The sequence below is a fragment of the Argiope bruennichi genome, chromosome 11 (genome assembly GCF_947563725.1).
Source record: "Argiope bruennichi chromosome 11, qqArgBrue1.1, whole genome shotgun sequence".
Taxonomy (NCBI): domain Eukaryota; kingdom Metazoa; phylum Arthropoda; class Arachnida; order Araneae; family Araneidae; genus Argiope; species Argiope bruennichi.
Window position 1 is genome coordinate 72,922,967 of NC_079161.1, and position 15,355 is coordinate 72,938,321.

The 15,355-nt window shown below is 28.8% G+C and overlaps 1 protein-coding gene across 2 annotated transcripts in view; it reads right to left on the reverse strand.

Moving 5' to 3' along the window:
• Positions 1-11,706: 11,706 nt before the first annotated feature.
• Positions 11,707-15,355, reverse strand: part of LOC129957157 (uncharacterized) — a 40,454-nt gene continuing 36,805 nt past the window's right edge. For both annotated transcript variants that reach the window (XM_056069334.1, XM_056069333.1), the window contains one exon: positions 11,707-15,047. In XM_056069334.1, coding sequence (XP_055925309.1) covers positions 14,842-15,047 — 206 coding nt within the window. In that variant the 3' untranslated portion in view covers positions 11,707-14,841. The remainder of the gene's footprint in view (positions 15,048-15,355) is intronic.

Below are 15,355 nucleotides of genomic sequence, written 5' to 3' on the forward strand. Positions count from 1 at the left end.
CGTTCAAAATTTGATAATCAACGTCATGGCACATTCCGTTCAAAATTTAATTAGAGCACACAATTTGGATGCTAAATCTTCGTATCAGATTTTACCCATCCATTTCTTTATATTTTTAAATTATTGTGTTCACTTGTACTCGGACAACTAGATAGATGATATATGATTGGCTTCCGTGCAAAATTTGACAGAAACTTATATACTTGGTGTTATAACGATATGTACCAAATTCCATCCTTCTGACTTTAGCGTTGTTCAGGACTGTTTTCACATATAATATTAAAAATTTTAGATTTGTTTGTCTTTTTTTATTTCTGTCGTTTTGTTTGTTTATAAACGCTATAATTCACAAATGCTTTGAGCTAAATGGATTAAATTTTGGAATGTAGTCTTTACACCAAATTTGAAGATGTCTATCAAATTCCGAATGAATTTCATTCGGAAGAAATATGTCTGTATCCGAATGGAAATGAACACGCTCACTACAAAACTGATGGAGAATGGTTTCCTGTAAATTGATGGGTAAATTTGGGTACACAGGTTGGTAGCTAAAATACAGATACGTAACAAATTTGGAAACAAATTCTCAAGAGAATAATTGTTTTTCGGTGTGTATTCCGCATACCTTCCAAATGTATATTTGGTTTTCTTAAATGAACTACGAAGTAAGAATTTCTAGTATGCGATTCTCTGAAAATAAAAGTATGAACATTCGTGGCATTTCACTGCCTTGTCAGAAGTGCAACATTTTCTGGGGTTTGGGGAGGGGGGGGGGGGGTATATTACTTTTATTTGAGACTGTGCGAAAAAGTTCGATGAATTTTTTTTTAACACCTGATTGATTCCTACATTGAAAACTGTTATAATGGTTACCACTGTATAATGTCCCCAAAACAAAAATGTTGCTCATGAATCATTCTTAACTCTCATCAGTGAACATTTTAGGGTTACAAAACTTGGCAAGTTATCACCTGGAAAAAAATCTGGTGTGGCGAACAATTGTCGATGGTACAGAACTTAACCTTTTGCTCAATAATTATTTTATATTGACATATACTAAAATATCTTCCCTCGCAAAATTCTCAACAGATTTATTATAAAAAGGCAGTAACTTAACTACAGTGGGGTCAGGTAAGACGAGTGTTCTATACGTCACTACTAGAGGGCGCAAAATAGAGGAGTAGATTCGTTACATGTAAGCGAGAAGTACTTTTTTTAACATATTCTCCTGATTTTTAAAAATTAAAATGCAGAATTTTTCACTCGCTCAAAATCTGGGTACATTTATTTAAACTCAAAAACTTCTAAAATTCTAAACGCTGTTCAAATTTTCTTCTCTAACTCAGTCTCTGATATTGATAATCGGTTGTGGATGTTTGAATATATTTTTTGGATTATTGCGCAGACAGACATATTGCCATTAAACGAGGCCTTTTTATTTTTCATGCTCCGGTGAGTCATAAAAAAACACAAGCATAAAAAATAAAATGAATTTATAATTTACTGCCATAAATTATGAGCAAACCTGTTTATTTTGTAACATTATGAATCATGAATGTAGAGATATTTATCATACCTATGGACAAGGCTTTCGATTCTCTAGTCGAAGAATTATTGCCACCAGTGTTGCGAGGTCTATTTGCAAATTTTCAAAAAAAGAAAGAAAAAAAAACATATTTGTCAAGAAAATATTTATATGAATGGCCTTTGGATTTTCATTTATAAATCATATATGAAGGTTTGCTTATTAATTATCTTTTCTTGTATTTTTCTTCTTAAAATATAAAAAAAATCTAGGCAAAATACAAATCTCATAAAGCGCTCATTACCACACACGAACGTCATAAATTTCGATTTATCCGACATTATGCTTAAAATACAGCTTCCAATGTGTTTTCACCTTTAATTTTATTTTTATTAATGATAATTGCCCTTTTAATTTTATATTATTCATTTTATAGTCAATTTAATTAATCTAATTAGATAATTAAGATGTTTTAATAATCTGCTAATTCATATTTGTCCGAAAATGTTTCATCATCATGTGGATTTCCAAAATAGACATCAGAATCCATTTTCAACATTCAGCTGATGTTGCCATTCAATAATTATTTAATTTTTCGGAATTTTTTTTTATTGTTCCTTTGCAAGCTACAACAACATTACAATTCTTCTTAAAATACGTAAATTGTTTGCAAGGAAAATTTATTAATATTTAAAATATTCAATAAAATAATTCAGTATTTTTCCATAACACAATAATTAAAGAAATTATCAAAAAATATTTTCATGATATAAATTAAATGAAGAAAAATACGAAATCAGCTTATGTTTTTAATTGTGTAATAGAAATAAAAAAAATAATGACATCAGAGTCTCGTGGAATATTCGTCATTGGCAATACAATAAATTTGGAACTGCTACAAAATAAAAAATAAATTTCTGGATTTTAATAAATATTTAACACTTATATTGTTTACGTGGAACAAAGATTGAAATTATTTCACCATATCATACACATGCTCATTTTTGTGATGCACATGCGCAGAATGTATCTCATTGCTTGCTTTCTTTATAGAATGTTGCTTATATAAAATGACATATCTATACCAGAATCTACTGGGGTGGCAGCCCCAAAACCTTCTTGCATATTCTCTGATAAACTTTCATGTCAAAGGTCGTATTACATGGCATTGGCGTTCAATAGTTACTAAATATTAAATTTTGAAGTGAATTTAACATTTTTACTAAATCTATCGTGCCATCATTGATGAGTTAATTAGCGATTTCTTACCGATATGCGTTAATAGCATACAAAAAAATCGGATTTGGATTTTTTACACGTTTTTCTCGACCGAATGAAATAAAAAAATTGGCGCAAAACTGCACTTGAAGTCACAAAACCCATAAAAATTTGATACATGTTTCTGAAAATATAGACCGACAGAAAGTCCACTCTAAGATCAAAATTTGTCAGGTTTCTGTACAATATGCGTTAAATTTGTGTGCCTAATTTTATCTATATACGTCTCTTCGTTTTGTGGTTATTGTATTAAATTATATGTGAACAGCAGGACGGACAGGCATCTTCTGAACAGATTTTACTCAAAATTTGATAGAAATCTGCGACTTTGGTGTAAAGACTGTGTACCGAATTTCGTCCGTCCAGTTCAGAGCGTTTTTTAATTATCTTTTTTACAGGCAGACAGATGAGCGGACATTTTTCAAAAAAGATGCTTTTCGAAATCAGAGAGGTTCAAAGCATGGAGATTCGTCAAAATCTCAAACTCGAATTTTTTTGACGGTCCCTGCACTTCATGCTACGTATACGAGAAAGTGCAAAAAAGATCAACATCTGAACAAAATGATGAATATTTTACGTATGTATTGATATTCTCTTGTTAAACAATAAAAAAAAAAGACAATCAGCAAATTCTACCGAAGTTAAAAACATTTCAGTGATATAAATGATAATTTTATGGGAGTTAATATAAATAGAAACTATACCATATTTCTGAAGCTATTATCTATGCATTTAAAAGACGCAGGTGCTTTTGAGTGCTCATTGTTATATGAAAATATTTTACAGTCATGGTTAATTTTTCATATAAATTATTCATTAATTTGTTACAATTAAAGTGAAAAAATTCAATAGGAAACAATTCAAACTATATCACTCAATGGTTTCATTGAAGTTTGAATTGAATGAAATTTAATTTTAAAAATAGTACTATATTTTTTCTCCGAATTGTACCTAAGCACAAATATTGATTTTATGAAATAAAAACTTTGTGGAATAGGAGATTGCTAAACTTCGTTTCAACTATTACAGTAAACAAACATGTCCACATAACCAATCTCTGATCTATTTAATTATGATTATTGTGTCACAACGAAAATTGAAGATAGACTATAAAATGCAATGTATTCATCCTTTGAATTTAGTTTTAAAATACTTTTCGGTTTCAATATCACAAACCAAAATAATTCTTTCGCAAATTCAGTAAACATTTATTGTTATGCTAATAACGTGATATTTATGCATTTATATTCTATATAGCTCTGGAGATAAATAATGATTTATAAAGTGATAATATGAATTAAAAGTTATTGTTACTTGCGAAAGAAGCAAATACTTTATTTAAAATAATAATAATAAATTATTAAATAAGTAATCAATAAATGATTTTGAATAATTAAGAAATATTAAATTTACTTCATATTATTGAATTAGTTACTTTTATTTCAACTTAAAATATAAAGTCATTATGTAATGATAATGTTTGTGAAGCTTTTATCTCAATATTATTGAAATTTTTGCTGCTGTATATTAGCAAAAACATACAAAAATATTTAATTAGTTCTATAGTAACTCCTTTTGTGAACATTTAGTTTAAAATTTAACAGAAACATATTATTTACATAGCTTAATAGACACATGCGAAGATTATTTGCGGTCATAAAGTTTCGCATTTCGTAAAATGCTATTTTCAGTTTGAATATCTTTATTCTCAAGAACTGTATCTCCAAATAATACTGATTCTATAATAGTTTAAATTAGTTGAACTTTTCTATCTTCATAGATTGACGATCATACAATATACGAAATTTTCTATCTTCATGGACTGATGACTATATAATATACGAAATTTTCTACCTTCATGGACGAATGGCCATATAAAATAAGAAATTTTCTATCTTCATAGACTGATGACCTTATAATACACAAACTTCCTATCTTCGTAGACTGATCATCATGCAGGGCAAGAATTTTTCTGTCTTCATAGACTGATCGCCATACAAGATATTTGAACATTCTAGTTTCAACTGGTTCTGTGAAACACTAATTTTCATTTTACTTTCTCTTTTACCTTTCATGGATTGGCCGAAAGATGTTGAAATGAATTCTATATTCTAAAATTACTGCTTCAAAGAATTTTTAGTAATAAACTTCGGCTGGTTCTTTTACATTCCAATTTTGATGGAAATATGTGAAGAAAATCTTCAAGCTCTAACATTTTGATTCTGTGAAAAGCTAATTTTTAAATTTTCCGTATTGTTTTTATCTCAATAGGTTGATAGAAAAATACAAACTCAGTTTAAATTTACTGATTCTGTGTAAAGCTAGTTTCCATTTCTGCCGAAATTTTTTATCCTCATAGCTAGCTGAACGGACAAAAAAAGAGAGAGAGCCAGCCCTATAATTACTGATTCAGTGAAACATGGCCAATTTTGGAAACATAATTTTCATACTTTGGTCGCAAGATACAAAGATCATCACTTGTATTTCCCAAAATTATCGCTTCTCTAAATTATTTCTACTCTAACTGCAAAATTTTGTCACACCTATTATTTGTTTTTTTTTATTACTTGATCAAAATATTGTTTTCTTTTTCAATCGTTGATTTTAAGAAACTATCTTTTTCAAGATCGTGGAACTCTTTTGTCTTCAACGATTGGAATTAAATAAGAAAGTAATCTGCAAATTCTAAAAATAACTATTTTTACGATTTTTCATTTCTTAATAATATGTTGGGAAGTGATTCTATAAATTGTAAGCTCAATAAAATTACTGCTTCTGTTAAATTTCATTTTCACCAAAATCTTCTGCTTCATAAAACAGTCAACAGATATTTAAAAAAGCAACTCTGTGTTAAAACATGTTCCTCAATACTAAATCAAAACATACTGAATTATTTCGAAAATCAGAAGTAACAAAGCCTTTTTCACCAAGTATTTCAAATTTTGAAATGGGTAATGATAAAGCTCCAAGCCCAAAACAATTTAAGGAAAACATTCTTCTGAAGAATTTCAGGTTGGTTTTCTTTCTGTTTCAGTTTGTCGGGATTTTCGCCCATAGAATGTCTCCTCAACATAAAAGGATAAATGCTGAGAAGAGCACGATTTTGTATGCCAGGAGTTTTGCAAAATACTTCATTTTCCTCATTTTGGGTTCAAGAATCTTTATATATATTGCTTGGCTCGCAATATTGCCCTACAAAAAACGACAAATCATTCATTTTCTATTACTGACGACAGCAGTAGCTCTGTACATCTCAGTTTTTAGAATATTTCATATAATGACACAGCTGGTAAAAAACCTCAAGAAATTTATAAGACAATCATCAAGCTATGCAGGTCATTCGAATGTGTATATTTTTGCAGTATATTTCATTGTGATGGAGATGATTTTTGTTGTTAATGGTTTTATAATCCACATGAACGGTTTTGCAACTACAAAGAATCAAAAATCATTCTTAATCAACAATCCAGTGATCAAAATGTTAAAAATCGATTCATCATATTATATGGCATCCTATCAAATCTGCTTTTTTTCATTTTACTTAATAACTAGAATGTGTTCTTCTCTATTTCTTTACTTTTATCATCTTTTTTGCACATCTGTTAGAAGTATCTTGAATCATTTGATATCTTGTCTTGAGAGTAATTGTTGCACCAAAGATTTCAAAGGTAAAGTTGTTATGTTCTCAGAAATAACGAAATCTGTGAAAATTCTTGACGATTTCTTGTCATTTCCTGTGCTTATATCGATTCTCATGAGTGTAATCGAATTATTTTGGACTGGATATAAAATCGCATTTGATGGAAACATTCCACTGAAATATCTCCTCTCAATGTTGTGTTCAGCATATTGTTCTCTATCTTACTTACTTCTGATAGCGATTCCGGCATCTGTAACTAACGAAATGATAAAGAAAACCTCAATAATTATTCAGTGCTTGCCACTAAATCTTCTGCATTTTACCGAAGATGAGAAATTCCAGATAAAGAAAGACCTTGCCCAGAAGAACTACTTAACTGTTTGGAAGATTTATACGCTGAAAAGATCTTTTATCCTATCTATTCTTGGGGCTTTATGTACTTACGGAATTTTAATTGCTAATTTAGGGAAATAGCACTAATTCTTTAGAATAGCGGCTTCTAACGTTGTAAAGATAAAGAAACATCTTGCTTAGAAGAATTACCTAATAGTTTGTAAAATCTGTGTGCTGAAACGTTCTTTCACTTTACAGGCTGTTGATGCTTTATTTACTTACAGAATTTTCATTTATTATTCAGGATAATAACATTAGAACAATAACTTTCAACTTTTCTTTTACTTTTGACTCTTTGATTAATCTTTCTTATTTTTGGAATAGTTTCTACTGTTAAATCCCTAACTAATCACTCTTTTATGCAATAAAACGTTTAATAACAAAATTATTGGCTTAATTTAATTTAAGAATTAAATGCCCTGAATTTACCTACAGTGGCTCAAACAATTGAGAGTATACCTTAGTTTTACTTGATAAATCCGACTTTCAATATAAATAACACATTACCGAGAAGTTTTTATTTTTACACATAACAAATGGTTTAATTTAAAGTAAAAATAAAGAACAATCAACGAAAAAATTCTAAACTGAAAAGTTTCAGAAGCATTTTAAATAGACATATGCAGATTTTTGCCTCAAAAAATTAAGAACACACCAATGAAATTTTTGCATTATCTCTCATAGAAAGAAACTGCCAATCTTTAATTGATTGTTTTTTGGCTTTTATAATAGCCTCTAAATGTTGCAGTATCGATTCGACCAACTTTTGAGCGGTATCTGAAGATATTTTACCCCATTATTCTTGCAACACTTATTTTAAATGGGTTATGTTTCCAATTTTGTGTTTTTTGGGCCACCATTTCGAGTGTGGCCCACAAATATTCAACGACATTGATGTCGGCGGACTGTTGTAGTGTGTGTAACTGCTGTTTACAATGAAAAAGACATCACATTTTGACGTTACGTGCTTTCTGTTTAGAGTCGTTGTCCTGTTGGAAAATGAAATTTCCATCTAAACCGAAATTTTTATCACTTCCCTTTAGATTGCGGCGAAGTATATCCAAGTATACCATATAGTTCATAATGCCATCTATTAAAACTAAATTCCCTATTCCGATTGAAGTCATACAACCCCAAACCATAACGGAGACACCATCATGTTTAACTGTAGGACGTAAATGTTTTGGATCCCAAGCTTTCTCCATACGGTGCGACGGTCGTCACTGCCAAAAATGTTGAATTGACTTTCATTCCTAAATATAACTTTTTTCCCAAAAGTTATTGGTCTTCAATTGATGAGTTTTTTGCAAACTCTAAATGCTTTTTCTGATTTTGTAAGCTGATAAACGGTTTCTTTCTAGCAACTCGACTTTTATATCCAGCTTGTCTAATTACATTTCGCGCAGTTTCAGCACTTACATTTCTGCCTATGATTTGAGAAGTTTCTGCAGCAAGTTTGACTGTTTTTACTTTAGGAACAATCGTGACTTCTTTCAAAATTTTTCTTTTTGCGACATCACACACAATACCTGCCCTTCCTCTTCCCCGTTTATTTTCAATCAATCCCTCATTTTTATATTCTACAATGATTTTATGAACACAAGTGTGGCTTCTACCAACAATTTCAGCTATTTCACGATAAGATTTTTCTTTTTTAAATAATCTTAATACGAATTTCCTTATATCAATGCTGGTTTCTAATAAACAGGGGTGTTTGTGGGACCCCAAAAAATCCCCTGAAACTTTTACGGACTTACTACCGACATTTTGGAGTTTCGAGAAGGGAGGGGGGAGAAATGAAAAATTACAATTATGAAGTATTGAATGACCTAATTATAAAAGTTCAATGAATTACTTTTTTTGCAAAATTAAGACCTTTGAACCCAGGTCACGTGATCGCACATCTGGTTGAACGAAGTCTCTCCCTTTTTTTTCTGCCGCGCTTACTTGCCGAAAAGAATCCAGAAGAGAATGTCCGAGAACCGGGGAAATGAGTCATAACTCGCAATAAGGAAAGAACAAAAAAGTTTTTCCCCCTTTTCACGCATTATCACTGCCTTTGGAGAAAGAAAGGAAAAGTTTTCACCACACAAACTGACCTTGCGTTTTCTGCTTTCAAAGCAAACAAAATTACCCAGATCAAAATAAATAATTCATTATTATTCCTACTTCCTTTTGAACGACGATCCCCGGAATTTCCGGGTATCGAAGTTCAAAATCCCCGGAATTCCGGGGTTTCCCCGGAGCACAAACACCCCTGAATAAAGGAGCCATTTTCCAATTAAAAGTTTGGCTTTAAGTTCATCAAAGAAACTTAATCACAAGAAAATGACATTTGAAAAGCTTTAAGAAACGATTACAAAAAATTAGATTAAAGTAGCAGTAAAGTGGAAAATATTTAGTGGTAGTTAAAAATGTTCGAATACCTTCTGTATTTTCAATTTTTTTGAGGCAAAAAACTACATACGTGTATTTTAAATGTTTCTGAAAGTTCTTATTCTTTTAAATATTCTTTAAAGTTAGAAATTTTTCGATGATTTTTTTAAAACTTTAAATTAAACCATTTGTTATGTGCAAAAATAAAAACATGTTTGCACTTATCGGAAATGTGTTATTTATATTGAAAGTAGGATTTATCAAGTAAAAGTAAGGTGCACTCTCATTTGTTTGAGTCACTGTAACAGCATTTTACAATTTATTTTTAATTTTACTTTTTCCTCCTGCATTACATTTCATACCCAGCGTTTCTCAAGATTAAAAGGCATTCATGTTTAATACGGTTAATGCACAGAGAAGTGGGTTAATGTAAGAAATAATATAAGTTTGTATAAAATATAATAAACAAAATTCTTTTATCGTCTGGAACACTTTTTATTTAAATTGAAAACATTAGTTGAACCAGACGATTTTTAAAAAACGCAGATTGCTCATTTTCTCCATAATTTTGTTTACTGAAGCATTAAAAAAAGACCAATGTATTTAAAGAATTATTTAAAATAACTGTTCTTATTAGTAATATTATTTATTACTTCTTAGATGATATAAGTAAAAAATAACAGATTTTAACGCAGTAATTTTTAAATTTAATTAAATAAAATTTAGAATTCATTTAAAATCAATAAAAAATGGCATCAAAGTTTTAAAATTAAAACAAAATATATAGAAGTAGTTCAGAGCCTCACAGTCGCCTAGCAAAGGATTATCTATAAATGTCCTTATTTTAAAATCTTCTACGGCTATTTAATTAGTGTATGTGAAAAAGTAATAAAAAATAAAGGTGAATTTGCACAGAAATAAAATAAATATAAATGCGAAAATGGTACAAAAATATTTCATGCGCAATAATTTGCATCAAAATTACTGCTGGAAAACGGCAAAATTTCTATTCATTTCCAACTAACAAAATATTCAATTAACTTTTGCATTTTGAAAAATTCACAACATTTTTTTCTTGCCTTAAATAGTAATCAAAGTTTGGTTGAATTGTTTATGTGCAGATGCCGAACATACTATATATATAACCACAATGATTTTCACATATCTTAAAGACTAGCCGTCTTTGTCGATTAACTTGTTTGCCTGAAATATTGGCTTCCAGATTTTTAAATTCTAATATTGCGTCTTTGCTTTGAGTACTTGATAAGTATTAAAAATACAAATTTTATGAAATATCTATTTACAAATCATTGCGCATGCAAATTGACTAAGAAATTAAAAGGAAAAGGAAAATTCTATTGAAATTAATGTCCAAAACTGGCAAAAGCATGAGATCGAATGGTTTGATGAAAAAATAAAATAAAATTGAATTTCAGAATAATAATAAAACGTTATAGATTATGCACCAAATGAAATTTAAAAAAATTACTAAAATAAGAGAAAAGCTTAACGGAAATGAAATTGGTAAATTAAAAAGATACGGAACAGTGCGAAATTAAAGACATTTTTAAGAGACTCAGCAGAGATATTTCAAAAACACGCAAAAATTTAAATTAATTGTCTTTCTAATTTAAATTAAATTTGAAAAATTAAAATTGGCATTTACCTTTTTGTTTTGAAAAGCATGTGTATCAAATTTCATCATGATCGGCCAAAAATTGTAGATTTGTATAATTCAAAAAACAATCCTCTTTATATGTGTATAGATAGATAAAGAACGGCAATACAAACGAAAACAGCTTCCAAATAGTCTGAAATTAATATCTGATAAAAGAAAATAGTGATTAATCGTGACAATCAATTATTCATAGCTGATTTTCAATCGCATTTCATAATCACATGAAATATGCTTCGAAACGATTTCGAATTTTCTAAAATAAAAGAAGAAAAAAAGACAGCAGAATTGTAGCGAATAGGAAAGGTGTTACTTTTGCTAAGAAATGAATAACTCATTCATAATCGTGCAACATGTTTAATATCGATCAAGGCTATTGGCATTCAAATTTCAATCAATTATCATTTCTTCCATATTTCCAAAAAATATCCTTTGTTTCAGCAAAAAGGTTTTCGTATTTATTGAAGTTTCATGTCTTCTATTTCAAATCAAATCTTATGGCAGCTGACAGCAAATTAGAGAGAAAAATAGTGCAATGAACAAAATATCATAAAGCTTCTTAGCAATATGAGTTATGTGACTACCGAAATTTGAAGTTTAAAATTATTTTGCTGAAGAACCTATTACGAGACCAAGATATGTAAATAATTAATTGAAAATTTTAAAGAGCATTTTGCCTGGCGAACCAGCTGATCGCTAATTTTAGATGAATAACATATTACTATTCTGCTATACATAATTATCTATATCACTCACACACCCTCTGCCCTCCATCATTACACAAATCTCAATGAAAGATATTTTATTTTTATTCTGAGAAATACTTATTCAAAAGAACAATTCAAAATAACAAAAAATAATAAAATAAATAATACTACTAATAAATTCCCATTTCTTAAGTCAATATTTCAGAACAATTTCAAAATAAACACACTGAAATAAACTTTCACAATAAATTGAAATAATGGTACTTTTCCGTTAGCCGGGCGCAAGCGAAAAATCGCCAAATAATGTAGAATTCCGCCAAATTCGCGTTTGGTTCACAATTGGCGACATTTGCGCCCGCCTAACGAAAAAGTACCGAAATAATTATTTAAAAAGATTTAATTGCTGTAAAACAAATACAATCATTCATCTGAAAAATCTTTCGAACTATGTGCATATCGGTGTATAACTCTGCGTTTTAAAGTGCAGATTGTAAACGCCCGATACAACATAAAATAAATATTTCTTATTTTAGGATATTACAACCAACGACTGCAAGTGTTTTTAAAGAAATAAAATCAAAACACAGATTACGTCGATTCCAAGTGACAGCGAGCATCTCATTCGTTCTATTTATTTTTAACAACATAATCATCGTTGCCAGATGCAACAGCAGAAAAACAGTTTCATTTAACACAACACAATATTTAAAATATTTTTGCAGCAATTACTTTAAAAAAAAACATGAACAATTATAACAATTAAACAAATACAGAATACTAACAGTTATTTATAATATTTCATCACATGTGGACCACAATGACTTGCGTTACTCAACCTGTTCCTACATGCACTATGTACCCTTGTACAAAAATATTTCTATATTTTTCAAAATGAAGTCATTACAAAATTTCATATAGCAATAATTATTGATCATAAACAGAAATAACAAACTTTCTATTACGTATAGATTCTACTTACATTTGACTTTTTTAATAAAGAAATGCAATTCTTTCAAGTATTTTAACATTAATTTAAAAAAAAATTTATGAGAAAAATTATCTTGCAGCATTAAAAAGAATTTGAGATCATAAGTATTCACGATTACATAAGTTTCGTATTCTTCCTAATAAAACGGACATTTTTTTTAATGAATTTTTATATTGTAAGTACTGTCACATGGGGAAAAAAAAATATCTGAGGTTGTTGGTAAATAGAAATTTCTTGGTGTACAATCAAATTCTCTCCAGAAATATTAAACATTATTAATAATAATAATTGTACAAATAAATATTTGATCATAAATAGATCAAGAATATCTAAACAAATTGATATCATTATTCAGTACGTTACATTTTGAACTCAAGAACATAGACGAATGTTACACATAAATACTGGACACAAAATTACAATTGAATTCTTTAATTACATAAGAAGTAGAAATAAAAATCATGCACTATTGTTTTAAACAAAGCTGTAAAATATTTTTATAATACTTCTATAAGATACAAAGTTATCTTTCAAACAAGATAATAAAAAATTATAAAGAATTTGTAAACACAAGAACCCTTTCCTGATTTCAGAACAGACAATATTCTTTCCTACTACAGACAATATTTGTTTTCAGATTTATTATTTTTTTTTTTGGTCACACATAAAAAAAAAGTTGACACTGAAATCATTGTAATAGACATAATGGAATAGAATATGGGATAATAATATTATTTATTCCATTCATTTTTTGGAGCTGCCAATTTATCCTTTTATATTAGATATGCTATTTTGATGTGTGCATCTATTAAACTTATTTGAAAAAATAAAGAAGATAATTTCTATTTGTCTAAATATGGACTGTATAACCATTTAAGATTCACAGTTTAAATTTCGATATTTTATATACATATATATTCTTTTTGCTGGTGAATTCAAGGAAAATTACCTTCTTCTATATAAATGGATTCATTTATTAGGATTGAAATTTCTATTTTGTTACAAATAAAATACGTTAAAATTACGTAAAATTTTATGTCAAAAATATACAAAACTTTCCTACAAATAAGGCGGAGGGATTGAGAAGATATACATAACAAACACGTGAAATTTCTAAATAATGAAGTCATAGATTACTTATAATAATAATAATAATAATAATAAACATTTAGCATACAAATAAAAATTTTAAAAATTGTTAAAACTGTTCTTTTAGGGAGATTACCTTTTGTTTGCACAGTTTGCGGCACTTGATAAAAAAAGCACTTTAAATTGTATTTGTAGATTATCATAAACATCTACACACACACATAAAGGGTGTCCCACAATTAAAGCAAGATTTGAAGTTGCCACTATTTGTGCAGTAAAGTGTTGGCAACCCTATTAAAAAAACCATTTGACGGATGATAGTTTAAAGTTAGTAAAATTGGAGTGTTACACAATAGAAGAACATGTTTCCATTGTTGAATAATATTTCAAAAATAATGAATATCTGGTGGCCATAGTTCTAAAATTTGCCTCATAGATGAAATGATTTAATACCATTGGATTTCTTTTTACAGATTGTTTGAAGTCAAAGTTCTATGCCAACGAGCACATGCACATTGAAGGAGAAAATTCAACACTGCATCAACAAAATTCAACCATATTTATGCAAAATGGTCATGGAAAATTTCAACAAAAGAATGTGTATGTACCAACAAAGCAGTGGAAGCCATTTGCACTATGTGTTATCCAATACAAAGCCATATCCTGTGTACTTTACAATTCAATAAAAATAAAACAATTTAAAGAAAAAAATGTTTTTTATTTAATTCAAATCTTGTGTTAACATAGTGTTCTATCGTGTAATGCTCCGTTTTTACTAACCCTAAACTATCAGCTGTCAATGTTTTTTCAACAGTGATGCCAACACTTTAGAATATAAATGGTGGTAAATTCAAATCTTGCAGTAATTTTGGGATTCCGTTTACAATACAAACAAAAATAGAACAAGCAAAACCAAAAAAAATATAGTATCTTTCATGAAGCATTTCCATGCTTCTGCAGGAAGGGGTATTCCACATTTGTTGAGGATTTCCCTATAAAAAAAGCTCTTAGATTGTTACCACTGAGTTTTGGAGGGGTGGTGGGGAATAACATAAAGTTATTAAAATTTTTGTAATTATCAATAAATATACCCGTTTATATGCATATATATAATATATATAAATATTACAAATTCACAGAGAAAAATAACCTTAAACATACAATTTCTATTTACAAAATTATAATATCATCCCATAATAAAAGGCTATCATGAGATTCCATCACCTTTTTACAATAAAGATCTAGTAGATTCGCCAGTTTGGGGTTATCTATATTCCTCAGGAACCAATCTCTTAATGGAGCAGGGACGTGTTTGTCTGTAATACCAATGTATTTTAATACAGCTACAGCAGCAGAATCCTGCAGGAACTTTGTACCTACAAAACATATTAATTATAATAATAATAATCAAATAAATATAAAAATTGCCAACAGAAATTAAAATAATTAAAATTTAATTTAACAATTGGTTGTTCATTATTTAATTATAATTCACAGTGATGAATTGTCTTGAAACTTTGTTAAATACATATTGAAAAAGAAAGAATAAATTTAAGAGAGTTTGAATCTTTATATTGAAATATTACAATACAATAATGCTTCAGGATTATTTCAGATATCTTTATATAAGCCTTTTTAAAATTTAATTTTTCACTACAGCAATAATAACATGTAGGCATATATA